The sequence below is a fragment of the Bacillus rossius genome, chromosome 1, assembly GCF_032445375.1.
Source record: "Bacillus rossius redtenbacheri isolate Brsri chromosome 1, Brsri_v3, whole genome shotgun sequence".
NCBI classification, from domain to species: domain Eukaryota; kingdom Metazoa; phylum Arthropoda; class Insecta; order Phasmatodea; family Bacillidae; genus Bacillus; species Bacillus rossius.
Genome location: NC_086330.1, coordinates 299,256,031 through 299,274,504, shown reverse-complemented (window position 1 = coordinate 299,274,504; position 18,474 = coordinate 299,256,031). Strand labels below are relative to the sequence as shown.

The window sequence follows — 18,474 nt, the reverse complement described above, 5'->3', positions numbered from 1 at the left end:
GCTCTTGTGGAGGAGCAAGAATGGCGAAGAGCAGCAACCACAGAACTTAGGAATATGCAAAGAAATATTGCTAGTAATGCTGCAAGAGCTCACATTGTACAGAGGAACACTTTGCGTGATTTCTTTGGATCTGATGCTGGCTCATTACCATGGCAGCAGAGAGTATTGTACCAAGGTTATGCAGGTACTGCTTAAGGCGGCAGGTGATTCCTTAACTTTAAATTAACTTTCACTGGAGTTAAGGTCCATTTTAAGTTTCCTCAGCTTTTGTTAAATGAAAATAAATAAATAAATACAGTAAATGATAGGTTCCCAGTCATGATTTAATAAATACAACAGATGTTTACAAGTTTGCTGAAAACATTTGAAAGAAATGTAACTGATGTTAACAAAGATTTTAATTACTGCTGAGACAAGCTGACATAAATACATCGATTGTTTGGTCCATTACTTGTCCCCTCTTTAAAAGTGGTATAGTGTTCCAAAATGGTAACAAGGATTTGGTAAAAGTGTTCAAAGATTTCTCACTTTCACTTTCCTTCTTTTTGTTCTATCTTCTGGGTTATCCTGTCCGTTATATTCATTATTTTTTCCATAGACGTCTTCATGTACGCTTTTTCCCCTTCTGTATCTAATTTTTTTTTTTAAAGAAATGATCTGGTGGTGGTGATTTGTCGTTATCGGATGCCTCATCCCTCCGGGTGCTTCTTTTCTTTGGCCACAAGAAAAGTGTATTAGATTGTCCTTGTGGCGAGCCTGGGTTGTCTTCCACCTCTTCAGCTGATTCCGACCGAGTCTCCTCATCTTCCGTCAATACAACACCCCAACATGACTTTTGGCTACCACTAGAGGTGACTGGGGGAACTGGCCGCTTAATGTTACTGATAGTCCTAAAACATAGGAGTAAGTACACCAGGTTGTAAAACTAGATGTTACAATTGACAAAAGAGTCTACCCCATGAACCAGGGCAATTTAAAAACAGCAGTTAAACACTGCCTCAGTTCGGATAAGTTCTGTTTCTATAAATCATCCTAAATTTTCTTTAAAATAAATTATGGTAGGCTAAATTGTGTTTGTCTTAGATTACTTTAAGTTAGTACTAATAAAATGAATGCAAAAATATATATATATTATAAGTCCTTGTAGTGATTTTTTTACAAATAGGTACCTCAGGTTTTATAAAGAAAATTATAAATATAATTGTTATTGGTATGGTCCATAAAAATCAGTGTCATCATTATTTTGCCTGTTTACATTGCAACTTTAGCAATTTCTGCTTTCACTGTGAAGTGTGAATTTAAAATTTTGTGCAAGTGTAAAACAACATGGTAAATCCTTCTGAATGATTAAGCTATATCACTTACTTTCGGTGCTTCACATGGCGATCCAAAAAAACACAAGTATGGCAAAACTTCCCATTCCTTATCAGTCCCTCCTGCTGACCCAAATGGTGGTACTTTACTTCTTTCCCTTGAGTATCGCTGGCGAATTCTTAGCCAATTCTGGCGCACAAAATCAACTGAAACAATTGCAACGTAACCTCATAATCATTTAAAATGAATATGATAACACAGTTAGAATCTTTTATAACACCATAATCACTTTGGCATGCTCATTAAGTGGTTCATTGCACGTTGCCTTGTAAACTGTAGTGAGAAAGTGATGGATTGCATTGAAAAATGTTCTGTAATATGGTTGTGCTTTAAACAAATTAAACTGTAAAGATGAAGCAATTTGTGTAGGTTTTTTTTTAAATTTGCAAATGGAAATAATATTAAGCATGCCAGTTAGTTTTGTAATGTAATATGAGAAATACTTTTTGAGGCATGCTTACAAAAATTTGGGGTCAATTTCGCTACTCGATACCGACACAATACCGCGTTTATGGTTTGTTAGGTTAGTATAGTTACATTAAAAAGTTTTAAAAACATTACATATGGTTTGTTGGGTTAGTATAGCTGCATTAAAATACCTTATAAACATCTTCAGTGGTAAAATAAGTTAAAATTTTCGCTTTTGCGCGATAGTTTATCATTAATCATGTTTACGGTAGCGAGTATGAAAATAGTCCCAAAATTTGTACTGTAGTCATATGTGTCTGTATAGGCAAAACCAAAATAAAAACTTATTTTATTACAATACTATTTTATTACCCTTATCCATGCACCATTATGGGCAAACATTGGAAACCGACATACACCATACACACATGGTGGAGCGTTTAATAGACATTACATGTACATTTGATGAGTTCTATATAGCATGTTAATACCCTACAGAACATAAATTTTATTAAATTCTAGCTATGTCAGGAGAGTTAAGGGGGAGGAGGGTCTACCGGTACTGAAGGGGAGGGAGGGGCTTGAGTGTATCGATGACCTGGAGAAAGCAAATCTACTGCAGGAGCAATACCTCTCTGTGTTTGTGGAAGGAGTGAGGGAGCTTAGTGGAAAAAGAGGGGGGGGGGGGGGGGGGGGAGGTCCTTCCCACCAGGTGGAAGCCCAACTGTAATTAATTAATTTATTTATAGTACACTTACCGTTTACTTGGAAACCTTGCTCTATCAAAATATCGGTTACAGCGACCCAGGCATTATTTTTCATTTCCTCATTTTTAAATCCCAACACGGATTTGTCGTACAAGATGGGTTTACTTTCTACTACAGCACACAGCGAAATGTCGAATTCTATAGAAGTCATTTCAAAGTTTCAAACTTTTAGTTAAATTCGGCTTTCCCGCAATTATTTGTAAACAATAACAAAGATGATGCAACACTAATCAAGTTCATTCCCATTTATTAGGTAAGAATGCTATACATGAACTCCGCAGTATCCTTATTCTGATAGGCTGCACACACGCACAGAACAATTTTACTTTTTAGTATACTTTCTGTGCGCCGATCCTGTGCTATTTTGCTGTGTGCGTATTGTAGCGCCACCTTGAGTCCATTTTTCTTTGTTGACCATATTCCTGCTATGGAATATTATAGTGTACATATCCTGTTAACAGTAATTTTTTGCTTCTTTTGTGTTTTTTGCAGTTTTCTTCTACTGACATACATGTACTTAGCAATGGTGTATTTCCAAAAGCTTACATCAAGTTTTAGGTAACTCTGAAGAACACATTTCTTTTAAAAAAAAAAAAAAAAAAAAAAAATCTGTCATTTCTAACATGTTTAACAATTATTCCCTAAGAGGGCATTGTGATACTTAAACATTTGACAAATTTAATGAATGATTTTGCTAGGATACATAATACTTTTATCCTATTGATATAGGTAATGGTCCATTAGGTAATTTACCTACATTTACCTCTGTAGTAATGTAAATGGTTGGTTAGGTTAGAGAAGTAGGACATGTCGAGTCATACAATGTGAAATATTTTCACATGCATTGCGAGTTACATAAATTATTATTTAAAAAAACCTTCATTTAAATACAATGTATATTGTTTACATAATAATGGCAACATTACGTTAGGTAATGTTTGGAAAACAGTAAAAAAAAAGCATTGTAGAATTTTGATTTTTTTTATGAAAGAGTGTTTTTCCTGGATAATTACCAAATAACACTCAGACAGCTGTTGTACTTTTATGCCTTAGTACTTACTCCGTATCATGCACTGATTATTTTTATAAATTCTTACCAAAGCCTCAACAGTCTCCTTCCCCTTAATTTTGCTCAGAATTGCTTGCATGTTTTAATAGTTAGTACTGTAGTTTATTGAAGGATGTTATTATAGTATACCTATTATAACTACCAAATTAGATACCTTATATAATAGTTCAGTCAGGATTGTTACTTGGAATAGTGATTGTTGAATAATTTTTTTTATAAGGATTGTATGCTTATTTAATAACATCTAATTTTAATAATTGTATATGCTACCATTGAAGCTTTTTTCTACATGCATCAATTTTGCACTTTCCTAAACTGACACAGTAGCACTTTACTAATTTGTATAATCTATCACTTTGCCCTTGTCTTTTACAGGTACATTTAATAAGCATTTTTGGGCATTTTGGCAGATTGTCCACTTTTAACCATTAAATTAGTGGCTTTATTTCTTTTCCCTTACTTTTACTAGTAGTAGATATTTGTGGTAGATATAGTGTATTAACGTGTTATTTTTCATATTGTGTTGTATGCTGTTGGTTACAGTTGTTTATTATGCTACCTTGCAATATTTTTAGGAGTATACATTTCATTGTTGTTGTCTACCATTATTTTCACAGAGAGATATCAGCTGGTGTTTGATGGCAACTTGAGTGAAGCAGCAGCTCAAACACCAACACCAACACCTGTTCCAGCACCAGCTACAACACAAACATTAGAAGAGGATGGCCAAGAAAGCTGGATTTCTACAACCCCAAAACCTGATAAAAGAGCTAGCACAGTTTATTTGACAGGAAGCAAAAAAAGGAAAAATGAACAAAATAATGAGGCTGAACTGAGAGTCCAGAGATTAAAAGAACTTGTATCACAAGAGAAGGAACTTCATGCAGTAAAAATTCGAAGTGAAGAAAGACTGGCTCAGATTAGAGAGGAGTCAGAAACAACAATGTATATGGGTCATTATCATGAAAAGGGACATTTTTCGATCAGGTTTTTTTAAAAGTTGTACATCCGTATTTCTTAGCTTAATAATTTATATTAAGTAGTTCTAAAGTTGTTAATTATGAACACAATACCAGCAGTAAAGTTTACTAGTTATTTTTTTATTGAAAACTGAAGTTAAAAAACTAAGACTCCATGGAGTTGATGGACAATGTCCATGGATTTGACAGTGAAAAAAAAAATCGTTATTTTACTATTTTTACTAATCAGTTGCAATATATATACTACTCTATTACAGACATGTAATAAACCGAATGGTTTGTAAATAAGTAAGTCTTATATATTATGAACATTTATGGGATTTTGTGGTTTTGTGTCATCTTTACCAACCATCCACAAATTAGCCTAACATCTTGGGAGTATTTTTTAAACATTTATAGGCAGTGCAAATCAATTTTACAAACTATAAGTGATGTAGAAGGTGCAATAACTGAAAAGGATATTTAAAAAATAACTTAATGCTAAGTAATAATTTTTTTAACACATTGTAATTTGAAACAAACTTATAAATCAAAAGTAGAAAGTAACAACATTATGTTTGTTTTCTTAGTTGACATTGTCAATACAATTGAAGACCTTGCTGCAAAAAGGGGATAACTCACATTTCAGTAATTTTACAGGAGACAAAAAACGTATTGCAAAATTGAGGCTACTCTATGTGCACGACTTGTTTACATTTTCATTATAAAGTATGGAAAAGTGTATCATTAACCACATTCACAATAAAATTGCTTCCTAAAGTCGGAAGTAAATCGTTAATAGGTGAAATGAAGTTATCCCTTTTTTGCTCCAAATAATGACAATAATAATACATATATGTATAATCCCTAATTAATGACAGTATTTTAAACTAACAATATTACCACATGATAGAAGACTCTTTATACTCTTAAAAAACTATGTATTGTAATAAAATCAATATACATAACATTAATTTCAGAGAAGTACCCAAAACTTAAGATAAACAATACAATGTTATTGTAACAAGTCAAAGTACCACACTTCATTATGTACTATGAAAGAATATGGCTGTAAATGAACACACATAAACAACTATTACACGTTCACAGTGAAATGTAGTCATCGTCTGAACAAGAAGCACCACATTCTAGATCTATCGTTGCCACAGACTTCAAGTTATTGTAGTACCACATGTCACACTTCGGAACATACTGCTCTGCGAGATTCATTGTGTCCCTTAGTTTCGCATCTTTAAGTGGTAGTTTCATCACATATGCAGGAGGAGCATCAAGTGAAAGTTGTTGTTTAGCCTTTATTAAATTAAAGTTTTCATAGTAAAGTTCACTTTGGTGACTGCAACATCGCAGAACTTGTGATGAGCCAGAGTAGTGAAAATACGGAAACGCGATACAGTAAATACACTTGTGCCCTTCACTTTTTTCAGAAACATTTGCTTCAAATGTGTGACGAAATCTCGTACATCATCTTGTTTTACGTCAATGACAAAGAACTTCTTAGGTGAGGTTTTCTTCACCAAACTTTTGTACTCTTGAGGCAAATATACCCTCTCTGTTTTTCTGATGTTTATTTCAATGCGACCAAAACACCGGTCACATGGAAGGAAGCTGTGGCAGGGTTCTGGAAATCGGTGCACAATATCGTCAAATGTCCCTATTTGTGTGCAGCTAAAAAGGAACTGGACTAAAGCATTGTTCTTATTCTGTGCACAGCAGTTGTCTGAAAAAAGGTAGACTTTCTTTACCGATGTGTTGAGCACATTATCAAAATAATGTTTCAGGAACGAGATAACTTCATTTGAGCCTTTCTTTGCTGTACATTCATCATACATATAATAGTGGGCAGTTTTGAGTTTCGCTGAATAGATACAGAAGTTGTACATCCAAACCTGGCGACAGTAAAAAGCATCGCTGGACGGTACTTTTGGAAGGGGCATATTTTGTTGATAGTCAAAACAGAGTGTATCGGTAAATTCATTGTTTTCAGCTTCATGTATCTTACCTTTCATGTTTGTATAAAACATGTCTGCTTTAGTGATGTGAACCATTTTTTCAGTCTCAAGTCGTTTCTTTTCCTCTATAGAAGTTGCCCCATTTATCTGGTTCTCCAGAATATCACATGTTTTGCACGTGTCTGTACGAGGCCTCCCGAATGAATAATTAAAGTTATTTCGAAAATATCTGTAATAATAATCATTCGTCACAGTAGGTTTGATGTTTTGTCCTTCCTTCAGACGATGATGCACATCAACTTCATACTTCTCCAGATACATTTGGTATATATGTGATAGTTTAGCAAGGGAGACAAATAATACCTGTTGCTCTTACCTCTGCTGTAATGTGACAATCTCCTTGGGAAGCTTCTGATATGGTTATCGACTTGCTGTTTGATATTTTCGGGAATAGCATTTGCTCTGGTATCATGTTTCCCTCGGCCATCTGTTGGAGGTGTTACAGATGTTGACATGTGCTTTGCAATCCTTTCCACTCTCTTCTTACCAATGCCATGTAGTAAGCAGAATCCCATTTTGCAAACTTCGATTTGCTTTGGGCCGTCCCTAACCTAAAATCAAAGCAAACATGCAATAGTAAGTACACATGTTCATTGGCGTGATGATTGTTTACAAGATAAGGGTAGAGGTATTGAACTTACTTTGTATTTGATACTGAAGCAGCGAGGTGACTTGTTTCCGGATACTATTCTTCGTTGGGCTACTGGTAAAACTGTAATCAGTCCACTAAGGTAAGAATCTCGTCTTTCTTGTTCTGCTATATTATTGAATGCTTTCAAGAATAAATGTTTGCGTTCATTAGTCAGACTGCCGAGGCAGTTTTTCTTGCACTTGCAGTTTGTAGCTGTTTGCCTGCCTGGTTTCTTTTTTCCTCTATGCCCCACATAAGCCTCACCACGAGCACGTTTTGATTTTGATACATTTCGCTTCCATTTCTTTACATTACACTTTCTTTTTCTACCTCTATTTTTACTTTCACCTTTATCTAGTTCTGAATCACTATTTTCCACGTTGGACGGAATATATTCACTTCCAGATGCCTCAAGGTCTGTACACTCATCACTACTTTCTGCCATATTTGATAAACGAACAGATGTTTATTTTTTCTCCATAGAGATTATACTTAGTAATCACCTTCGAGCATATAGAGTGCGTTCCAGCTATATGTTTTCACGTTCACATCTAAAACAGATGATGAGAGGCGACGTAGCAAGCGAGATATGCAGGTTGAATATTTAAAAGTTATTTTTATGGGTGAAAAATAATTTTAATTGTAACTGTGAACATAAGTTAGGAAAATATGTTTGCTGCAAAGAGGGGATAACACCGCAACTTATCCCTTTTATGCACCAAAAGGTTACAGGGGATAACATTCTACAGTCTGTTGCTAAGGCATTTAAAAAGGTATTTATACCCTTTCTGCACCATTTTATGCAGTGATTTTTTTACTGTATAGCCAACCAATTAAATGATTTTAGGTAAAAAGTGGACTTATCCCCTTTTTGCACCAAGGTCTTCAATTTTGGGAACTGATTACAATCTATGTCTGTAAATTGTTCAGCCTTCTGTCAACTTTAGGGTCCTTGAGAACTTGCTTGATTTGGCTACGAGATACTTGTGACACATCCTCTACATCAGGATACTGAAAAGTTTTATGGTCCCCCTTTGAACGAAGGCATTTTACCCAGTAGCCACTTGTATCATGTGACAGCACAAGACCTATGTAGTGCTTTGAATTGTTTGTTGTACTTGTGAACTGAACAACCACAAAACAGTTGAGCAGTTCACTTGGTGTCTCTGAACATCTTAGATACTCTTGAGAAGAAGAGTTACATCTTACTTCCTCTTCAGAAGAAGAATTGCTGTCTGAGTAAACATCAGAGTATTTAATTTTTCCTTACACATTTTATCTGAATAAGTCGTTAAGAAATTAAAATATATAACAACTGTCACATAACTAAGACTAAAATAAATAATAATAACAAAGACAAACTGAAGTTGATCAATAATGAAGAAAGAAATAAGAATAAATAATGCATACATGAAGGAGATAAAGAGGTTAACAAATACTATCGATAACTTTGAAAATAAAGCTTTAACTTTTAAAAGGATACTATTTCTCTCTAGAAGATCATCGACATCAGTTTTTAGGATAAGGCTTCCTAGCTCGTAATGTTCACATTTCTGAGAGGGCAAGCATTGGAAGCAGGAAAGCCTCCTGAAGTGCAGTTTCAAGTGCTCACATCTACTCTATGTAACTTGATGTGTATTTAATGTCCCTTTAAATGGAACCAATTTTTGCTTTAGTGCATACGGCTCTTCTACGATTCCTTTTGGGGCAGAAATTATTTCAACACCTTTGACATCTCTTTCAGTATGTTTGAAAGCTCAATAAAGTTTGGAACATCAGTGCCATGGGCAACAAAAAAATCTGCAGTTCTTTTGAGTGTGCCTCCCACACCATCGGGAGAACCTTTCCTATGGTTTTTCTCGTTGTAGTTCCATGTTATGTCTTGGGCATTAGGAAATTCATCTGCAATTTCTGTTGCTATCAGTTGAAACATCTTCCAATTTCGGTATTGCGTTGCCGGTCCATCGCTGAGAAAATGAAGATGTTTGATATTTCGAGTCAGCTTTTCTTTTACTTCAGAAAAGACAGGCTTCAAGAGTTGAATAATGGCAACTGGATCATGTTTCAAGCTGTCTGAGAGAGTACAAAATGACTTTGCAACTGTTTTTTCCGCATCTTCTTTACAATAAACAACTACAGTATGGAGAGTTACCTGCTCTCTAGACCCACCAAAATGAAATTATTGTATTTCATCAGTAAACTTGCAATTGTAATTCTCAGAGAAATCAGTGTGTATCAACACACTATCTGGTGAGAGATTTTCCTTCAGACTAGAAATTTGTTTATATTGGTGTTATATATTATTTAAATGAGCCATAAAAGCAGGAATTGAAGCCTCAAATTCTTGTTCTAATTATTCTGTCGAACATGTGACTGCTACTTTAGTGGACTTTCTGCACACCTTGTTTACCTCCTTTATAACTAGGGACTAGAAAATTTCGCGATCGCGAAATTTTCACGAATTCGCGCGAAATTAAGTGTAAAACGCGAAAAATACCATTTGTTGCGAAAAAACGAAATTTCTACGAATTTTAACAAACTATGCGCGAAAAGGTTTATTTATTATAAATTTAGTATCATAATCATAAAAATAAGTCGCAGTCACACGCATCGACGCAATTCACAAACAATATGTTCGTTTGAATAAAAAAATGTAAGGAAATAAATGTCCTAACCAAAAAAAACATGAAGGGTAAAACTTATAATTAATTATTATTATGTATTATAATAATTTGCGATGCTAATCATTGCTAAGTAATTTACGATTTTCTATTTATTAACTAACATCCGCTTTAATATGAAACACTTAACGTGACGTTGATTCATTTTAATTAAATAAAAGTCCGCCGGTGTAAACCATTCCTTTCGCCAGTCATCGCAGCCATTTTTTTTGCTGCTATGGCCTACGGATAACGCTCCTAGCCAGTAACTTAAATTCATGATTAAAATTAACACACCATTGAGTGGGACTTTGGGACGTAATTACGGAGAACATAATAAAATTACTTAATACATCGGGAAAAAAGTGACGGTAAAAAAAGATAAAATTATTTACATGGAGACTGCGGGGGATATAAACACTTTTATTTTTAATTCCTTGGGATCCACGGAAGAAAAAAAAAATTAACTTGAAAGAGAATAGTTTTCACTGGTGTGCAACTGCTGCTGTCGTCATGTTCACTTTGACTTCTACTCCGACGGGCAAATCGGCAAGTTAACAAGATTATTAATTGGATAGTGACTAGTGAGTGAGTAAAAATGCGGAATAAATTAAGTGCAAGGGATCGAGCATTTCAGTATAAGAAGGAGGGGTTTTACTGTACAGATAATAGCACGGTTATGTGTAAGTTTTGCAACACGAAAGTTTCGTGGGATCGAAAAGACACGATTGAAAAACATTTAAAGTCGGCAAAACACGTGGCGTCATTAGCAGCAACAAAAGAAGAGACTACAAAACTACAAACATCAGTTGCATCATGCTTTAATAAAGTTGTCAAAGACAAAAAATCGGCAGATTATCTTGGAAAACGTGTCACAGAAACATTTGTAAAGGCTAACATACCACTTGAGAAACTTAACAATGAACACATGGTGAACTTCATGAATGAATTTATTGAAGGTAAGTAAAAATTCAGATATAACAGGTCTATTGTAGTTTGCGATACCGGACTGTTTTTAATGTACTTGAACTAACCAATCATCCCCACTACAATTAACTTTTTTTTAAAAGTAGCTGACCTAACCTAACAAACTTTTCATTTTGTTTTCAATACCTGAACGAGTGTAGTACTAACCTAGGTAATAAAACGTTTTCCTGAACTACAAATGTCCAGTATTGTAAATTGCAATTGACCCAATATACAACAACAGTTAACTTGAAGTACATCGTTATGCCAGTAAACTATGCTAATGGTGGTCTTAATTTTGAGGAAATTTTTTTTTCAGGATCTGGCGCATTGCCTTGTGTAAAGACTTTGCGAGAAAAGCACCTTCCCAGATTAAATATGGAAAGGGAAGAAAACATCAAGGAGAAGGTCAAAGGAAAGCACCTTGCGGTATGCTGCGATGAAACAACAGACAAACAAGGTCGGTGTGTTTTCGTTATAATCTTCAAGATTATAGAAGCCAGTCACCAAGTTGAAATCGTAGTAGGTGATGTCCACATTCTTGAAACAGCTGATGCAAAAAGTTGTTCAAGAGCTATTCTTGATTCTTTGAACAAATATAACATTAGCTATGACAGTGTCCTGGCCTTAGTATCAGACTCAGCCCGATACATGGGGAAGTGTTTTGACACACTTACCAACTTGATGTCGGACAATGTTGTAGTGATTCAGTGTTGGGCGCACAAACTCAATCTGATTTTGAATGTTCTGGGAAAGCACCTTCCTGAACTTCAAAATGCCACTTCCAAAATCAAGAGTGCGTTCCTGAACACTCGAAAGAGAAAGCATCTGTTCCGGCAATTTCTGGATGATAAATATGAAGCTGGAAGGGTTCCACTGTTCCCAATGCCAGTCCTCACGAGATGGTCTTCGTGGTACGAGTCTGTAGCCTATGTATCCGACTACATAGAAGCTATTGTTGAGTTCATGAAGAGTGACGACATAGCATCAGTTAGCAATGTTGGAGTTCAGTATTTGGCAAGTTTGTCACAGGAACAGGTCCTTAATGTTAAGGTGCAGGCTGCCTTCATCAAAGAAACAGCAAAGGGAATTGTTGACTTGACGAAGTTGTTGGAAGGGTCGTCATATCCTTGTAGCAACATTTTGTGTGGTAACCTATGCAAAGTTGAGCAAGTTTTGCAGCTTGCTGAAGCAGGAAATTTTGGCGAAGAAACAAGTTTAGCACTGCAGTCATGTGGAAGAGATGTTGCAAAAGCTCAGGTTAAATCTGCCTTAGTAAAAGCTGCATCACATGGATACACTAAGCTGCTAGCTTTAATTTCAAGTGATCCTGCAAGTCATCTTTATTCTGAACTGAGTGTTTTTGACCCTGCACAGATTTTAATTACGGAAGTAACAAAAGATCTTGGTAAAAAATTGAAGAAAATGGCATTGTTCAAGGACTGCGATGAAAGTCAATTGCTTCAAGGCTATAAAGAGCTTCAGTTCTTGGTGAAGAAACAGTTAGGAGACAAAAGTGATGCATCACTGGATTTGATTGCAATATTATTGTCTCTTTCTGTAAATCATCCAGAATTTTCTAAGGGTGCTTTGAAAAGTGTATGGTTGCCATGTGCAAATGCAGACTGCGAACGATTTTTTTCTAAGTACAGTTCTGTTCTAAGTGACCAACGACAGCGCCTTAATGCTGAAAATGTAGCTATTCTCAGTGAAATCTATTTTGAAGGTTGAACACTGTTTTAGTGTGTTAGTTGTATGCCATGTCTATGTGTTTAGTGTTACATATGTATTCAACTTTGCAGCTGTAAATATTATGTATTGTGTTTTATGATCTGTGACAAGCAGGAAACTGTGAATTTTTTTGATAGGAGCATTACTAACAAATATAGAAGCTAAAATTATGTACAGATATTACGATAAGTAAATAATAATTTCCTCATTGTAAAGGCTTTAAGAATGTTTTTACAAGTATCTCAGTATCAATATATAATGTTCATATTAATTTTGGGAATCCACAAAAAAATCACATTGGTGAAAACACCGAAATGAAAACACCGCTTTTAAGAATTCAAACCACCGCTTTTTGCACTTTCAAAACGACGACATTTTCCAGTCCCTATTTATAACTAATATTTCTTTTCTTGAAATCCATTTTTGGTAGGTAATTGTATCATCCTTTTCAAACTCACCATATGTTATTTGCTTGTTCTTGCAGTTTTCACACACTCTTTCAAGGCAAACATCTATCATTAAACTGTCACAGCAGAGATTCATACAAAGACTATCTGCACATTTATCTGTAATAATCTTTGAATGTTTTAACTTTGAAAACATTAAGCGAATGTTCTCATGGAGAGTACAAAGGCAAGTATCTCTTTCGCTCACCTTAGGTGCAACAAACCAAAATGGTCTGCCCCTACAGAATGTAGTGTAGCTTATGAAATAAGTCTGGTTTTGACTACAAAAGGTTTTGTAAAGATTTCTGAGAGTCATTCAAATAGCGCTTTTGGTTTTTGCACCCTTTTCTTGTGATAGTATCTCTCTTACCTGGACAAAGTCTGCTTGACTCATCTTTCTCTAGGAAAGCCTGTATATCAGTTTTAATCTTGAGACATTCTATCAAACGCTTAGTGTTTCTTCCTGATGAACATTTTCGCAAAACCTTGTAGGTCACAACGTTCTTTAAGTACTTCATACATCTGTATTTTTTCAATACTTTACCAGCGACATGCCGGACAAATGAATTTTTCACACTTCCAGGATGTTTACTTTCCTTAATATTTTCTTTCACTTGGGCTACGATAGCTTCACCGAAGACAAGTCTCTTTCGTACATCTTCTGATACATTCTGTCCCCTCATTAATGTTTTCACATTACTTCTTGGAGCATCCTTTGCCATTTTTTCTTTATTACATCTGTAGTATTTACACCTGTAAGAATTATATTTCATTTTGTATTGTTCTAGTTTCTTTGTTTTTTGCACCCTTTTCTTGTGATAGTATCGCTCTTACCTGGACAAAGTCTGGTTGACTCATCTTTCTCTAGGAAAGCCTGTATATCAGTTTTAATCTTGAGACATTCTATCAAACGCTTAGTGTTTCTTCCTGATGAACATTTTCGCAAAACCTTGTAGGTCACAACGTTCTTTAAGTACTTCATACATTTGTATTTTTTCAATACTTTACCAGCGACATGCCGGACAAATGAATTTTTCACACTTCCAGGATGTTTACTTTTCTTAATATTTTCTTTCACTTGGGCTACGATAGCTTCACCGAAGACAAGTCTCTTTCGTACATCTTCTGATACATTCTGTCCCCTCATTAATGTTTTCACATTACTTCTTGGAGAATCCTTTGCCATTTTTTCTTTATTACATCTGTAGTATTTACACCTGTAAGAATTATATTTCATTTTGTATTGTTCTAGTTTCTTTATCTTCCTGTACCCTTCGCCCTGTCTTTTCTGACTTTTTTCCGACCTGAAGACTTGCATTTGTCCGAAGAATTTGGTGTACGTATACTGGGCCCAGGAACACATGCGCCATCTCCTGAACCTTCAGGAATGTCTGGATTTGGGCTTTCTGGTGGGCTGTTTGACTGTAAATATGAATCAAATTTGTTACTTGCCTCACATTTTTTCCTATACTTAGCAGCAGCTACTCTCCAGGTTTTCCGTATTTTTCGCTTCTGTCATGGATCTGATACTTGCTCAATACCTTTTATTTTACCTTTGTCTTTTCTTTTGTGATACCGTGCTCTCTCCTTCTCTTTAGCCTCTCTGTAAAGATCTGGGTCATTCCTTATTCTATTTTTGCATCTCCTCTCAGCGTCTTTCTTTTTCGCTCGTTCTTGCATTGCTTTCTCCGACAGCTTTTTATTTCCTTTCGCCATTTCACCCTGCAATATTATTTTATGTTTGTAATGGTGCTATTATTCTATAAATTTATACTATGTAAAAATATTATGTAGGTAGGTAATACATTTTATTATAAGGCCCTTGTTCATAATCTGTAAAATGAATAATACAAAAATGTTTTCAGTAGGCCTATGCGAAAACCAATTATAAAATATAATAAATCTATTACCTATGTATAAACAAACTCTTTGCATAATCATTACAGTATGTTAATGAAAAAGAACATCTGAAATCAACTCCATGGTTTTTGGATCAACTCCATGGTATTAAGTATGCCATGGAGTTGATGAATTTTTGCAAACACATTTTCAAGATATATTAGACTTGAGGTTAGGATGAAAATATTTATTAGTAAGTATGTTTACATGGTCTTTTAATAATTAGTCATGATAACAATAAAAATATAATTTTTTAAATTATATTTCATATCCATGGAGTTGATGGATAGTAAATGTACTCACCTAATTATTAGCAATGTAAGCCACAGAACTCATCACACAACCATAACAACCAACTAGTTCTTTGTTACTAACAACAAGATGGCTGCTTCTTTCCCTTGTCACCAAGAGCTAAATCACAGGCATGCTCTCTGCAGAGATTTTGGTGAATTAACATTTTGCCATGGAGTTGATGTTGAATCTTGGGTCACAACTTTGATATGTGATTAAATGTATTTGTAGCTATGGAATATTGTAAAAAAAACAGTGGTACTTACTTACTTACTTGTATTTATGATATGAGGTCAACATTATAAATTAACTTAAAGCTTTAAAATCTGGTAGGAAAAAGTGGATCTTCCCGATATAATGTGCTGTGATCACGACATGGAGTTGACTATTTGAGAAGTTGAAATACAGTTTCAAAAAACTACATCTTTATTAATCATTATTATTTATGGTCTTACAAGTACACATGGTTTAATATATAAAATATATAAGTACATCATAACATTAATATTTTAAAGGATTGTTTTGGCTTGGTCAGCAAAGTGTCCCTTTTCGTGATAAAGACCCATATGCTGAAGATAAGAACACAAGACTTTCTGGTGGCAGAGGCAGCAGCGAAGGCTAAGATAGCAGAATTGCCGTCAGCAGCAGTGTTGGCACCAAAATAATGTACATATGGGTTATTCTCTGAAAGAAAAGATAGAAAATCAAAAGGAAAATGTTTCTTCTAGAAAATATATAAACTGAAGCAAACAAGTTCTCTCATAATTTTTATTCAAGTACCTAACTTAAATCTGCTAAGAAACTGGTCAAGTTTTTCAACAGTTATTTACTTAAATATTAAATGTTATAAAGTCAGGAAGTCACTTATAATGTTAGTTAAGTAGAAAATAATATTGGCGAATTGGTGTAATGAGAGCATTGATTTACTCTCACTTTTAACACACAGGAAAAAAATCACTTTTTTAAACTGTTTTCCCTGTTACTATTGCATAATTAATTCTAACATTTCTTAGCCTAAATTATACTGCTTTGGAATGTCATGAAAGATGTACTAGAAACGACTGTTGAGAACAGGCTGATCCAGAATATGCACAATATGTTCAGAACTAATATTTAATTTTTGTTCCTCACTGAATATAAACTTTGTGGCTGTTTGTGCACATTGTCACGAAACAAACTTTAAACTCTTTCTCAGGAAGGCATTCTGTAACATTTGCAATGTAATGTTTTTCACTTTTCCTACCAGAATACCTTTACAATTAAATAATAATTGGGCCTATGTTTGGGCCTAATTTCACAATTTTTTCCATTATTTAATTCTGAGTCTTCTATCATAACGGTTTGCGTAGATGGGTTGGAATCTGTTTAATATTGTAAATGAAAACAATTTGCAATAGGAAGTAAAGTGATTTGGACAGCTCTTAACAACTAAATTCTTAAGAGATTATAACTTATGAGGGTGAATGAAATGATTCTGAAGCACTTTTAGAAATCAATGGTGGGGAAATAGGAAATTCTCAAGAAAACCAGCAGATCAGCAACATAGTCCAATTAGAAGAGGAAAACTATTAGAAATTAAAAATACATAACACATGAAAACTTATGACTTCTAAAAGTACCATGTAGCGTATAACAGGATTCAATACATATCCAAGAGTTTAATCAGTCCCATTACATCATGATGACATAATATTTATATTAATATTTTTATTTTTCAATTTTTTTATACACTTTGATTACAATTCACTAAATTATACAGGAAATTTTACACCCACAAAAGCATGCTTGTGTGAGTGCAATTAAACATTTTAATTAGGTACTTGTGGTGTTATAAGTTATGTAAAAAAATTTAAAAGAATTGTACAATTTTCAGATGAATAATTAAAAAAAATAACTTAGGGAACATTACATTCATTTTTATAAAGTTTTAAAAGTGCAGTTAAAATTATTAAATTATAATAATGTTGCTAAAATCATAGTTTAAAAGTAAAATTAATATTTAAAGGAAAAGTGCAAGTTCATAATTTACAACAGTATATAAAACTTTACTTAAAAATTAAAGAAATCTCTTTATCAGTTAAATTATCAAGCCATAGATTGACATATCTTTTTTATTGACGGTAGTTTTTTTTTTTAATTCTTTAGGAAGAATAACTACAATTTTTGGAAGTAATAACTCCAGAGATCTCTGTGAAATTGTTTTATGTGAAATAGAGGAATAAGTTAATTTATATTTTGTCGTGTAGGATAGTTGTGAGCTACATAATTTAACTGATTTTCACTTCGATACATACTCAATATTGCTGTTCTTATATACAACTTTATAATATCAAATACTCTTAAAAGTTTGAAAAGTTCCTTGGAAGGGTACGTATGGTTTTTTTTTTTAATTATTCGAAGAATAAGTTTTGAATAGTAATTAGTGGTTTAATTGACGATTTGCTCATTCCTCCCCAGGCCAACACACCATACTGTAGAACAGACTGAAAAATAGCAAAGTAAACCATTCTTATGCCTTTAACAGATAAAATATATCTTAGTTCAACGAATTTATACACAAATTTTTGAATTTTGCTTGTTAGATAAGAGACATGTTTGTCCCATTTTAGAAAAGAGTCGAGCACTATACCTAGGTATTGTATATGGTTTACTCTTTCTATGACACTACATTTTTCACAGTTAACGTCTATTTCTTTGCATACATCAAATTTAAGTTCATGTTCGATAGGCTGACCAGAATTGTTAGCAGAGAAAGTAATATATTTGGTTTTACTTATATTTAAAGAAAGAAAAGTATCATCTAATATTGCTTTAATTTTTTTAAGTTCATTATTACTCGTTTCAAATACAGAAGGCCAATTTTCAGAAGAAAATAATATTGCAGTACCATTTGCGAAAGAAACAATATGCCTCTCTATTACTATGTTACATAAATCATTTATACACCAGCCCCTCGAAGTTTCGCTCTAATTCGTTCCAGGAAAATAGAGCGCTAATCAAATATGTTTTTGCCATAAGAGTGCATGTTATTCATAATAATTGGTTCTCCAGCCACTGAAATCCGTTTGTTTACTTTTCCTTTATGACATTTATTTCGTTTAAATGTACGTATTTACATACTGTTAACACATCTAAATACAATTTAAGAAAAATATAAATGTATAAATTGCATATAAAGTTCAAATAACCAAAAATAATAGTATATTTAAATCACAGGCGGCATAATTGAACTGTACATAGCCT

General features: G+C 34.0%; 1 protein-coding gene across 1 annotated transcript; it reads left to right on the top strand.

Moving 5' to 3' along the window:
• The first annotated feature begins 10,316 nt into the window (after window positions 1-10,316).
• Window positions 10,317-15,984, top strand: LOC134527810 (uncharacterized). Its single transcript, XM_063360760.1, has 2 exons — window positions 10,317-10,857; window positions 11,184-15,984. The coding sequence occupies exons 1-2, from the start codon at window positions 10,497-10,499 to the stop codon at window positions 12,593-12,595; spliced, it is 1,773 nt and encodes a 590-aa protein (XP_063216830.1). The 5' UTR covers window positions 10,317-10,496; the 3' UTR covers window positions 12,596-15,984.
• Window positions 15,985-18,474: the final 2,490 nt, after the last annotated feature.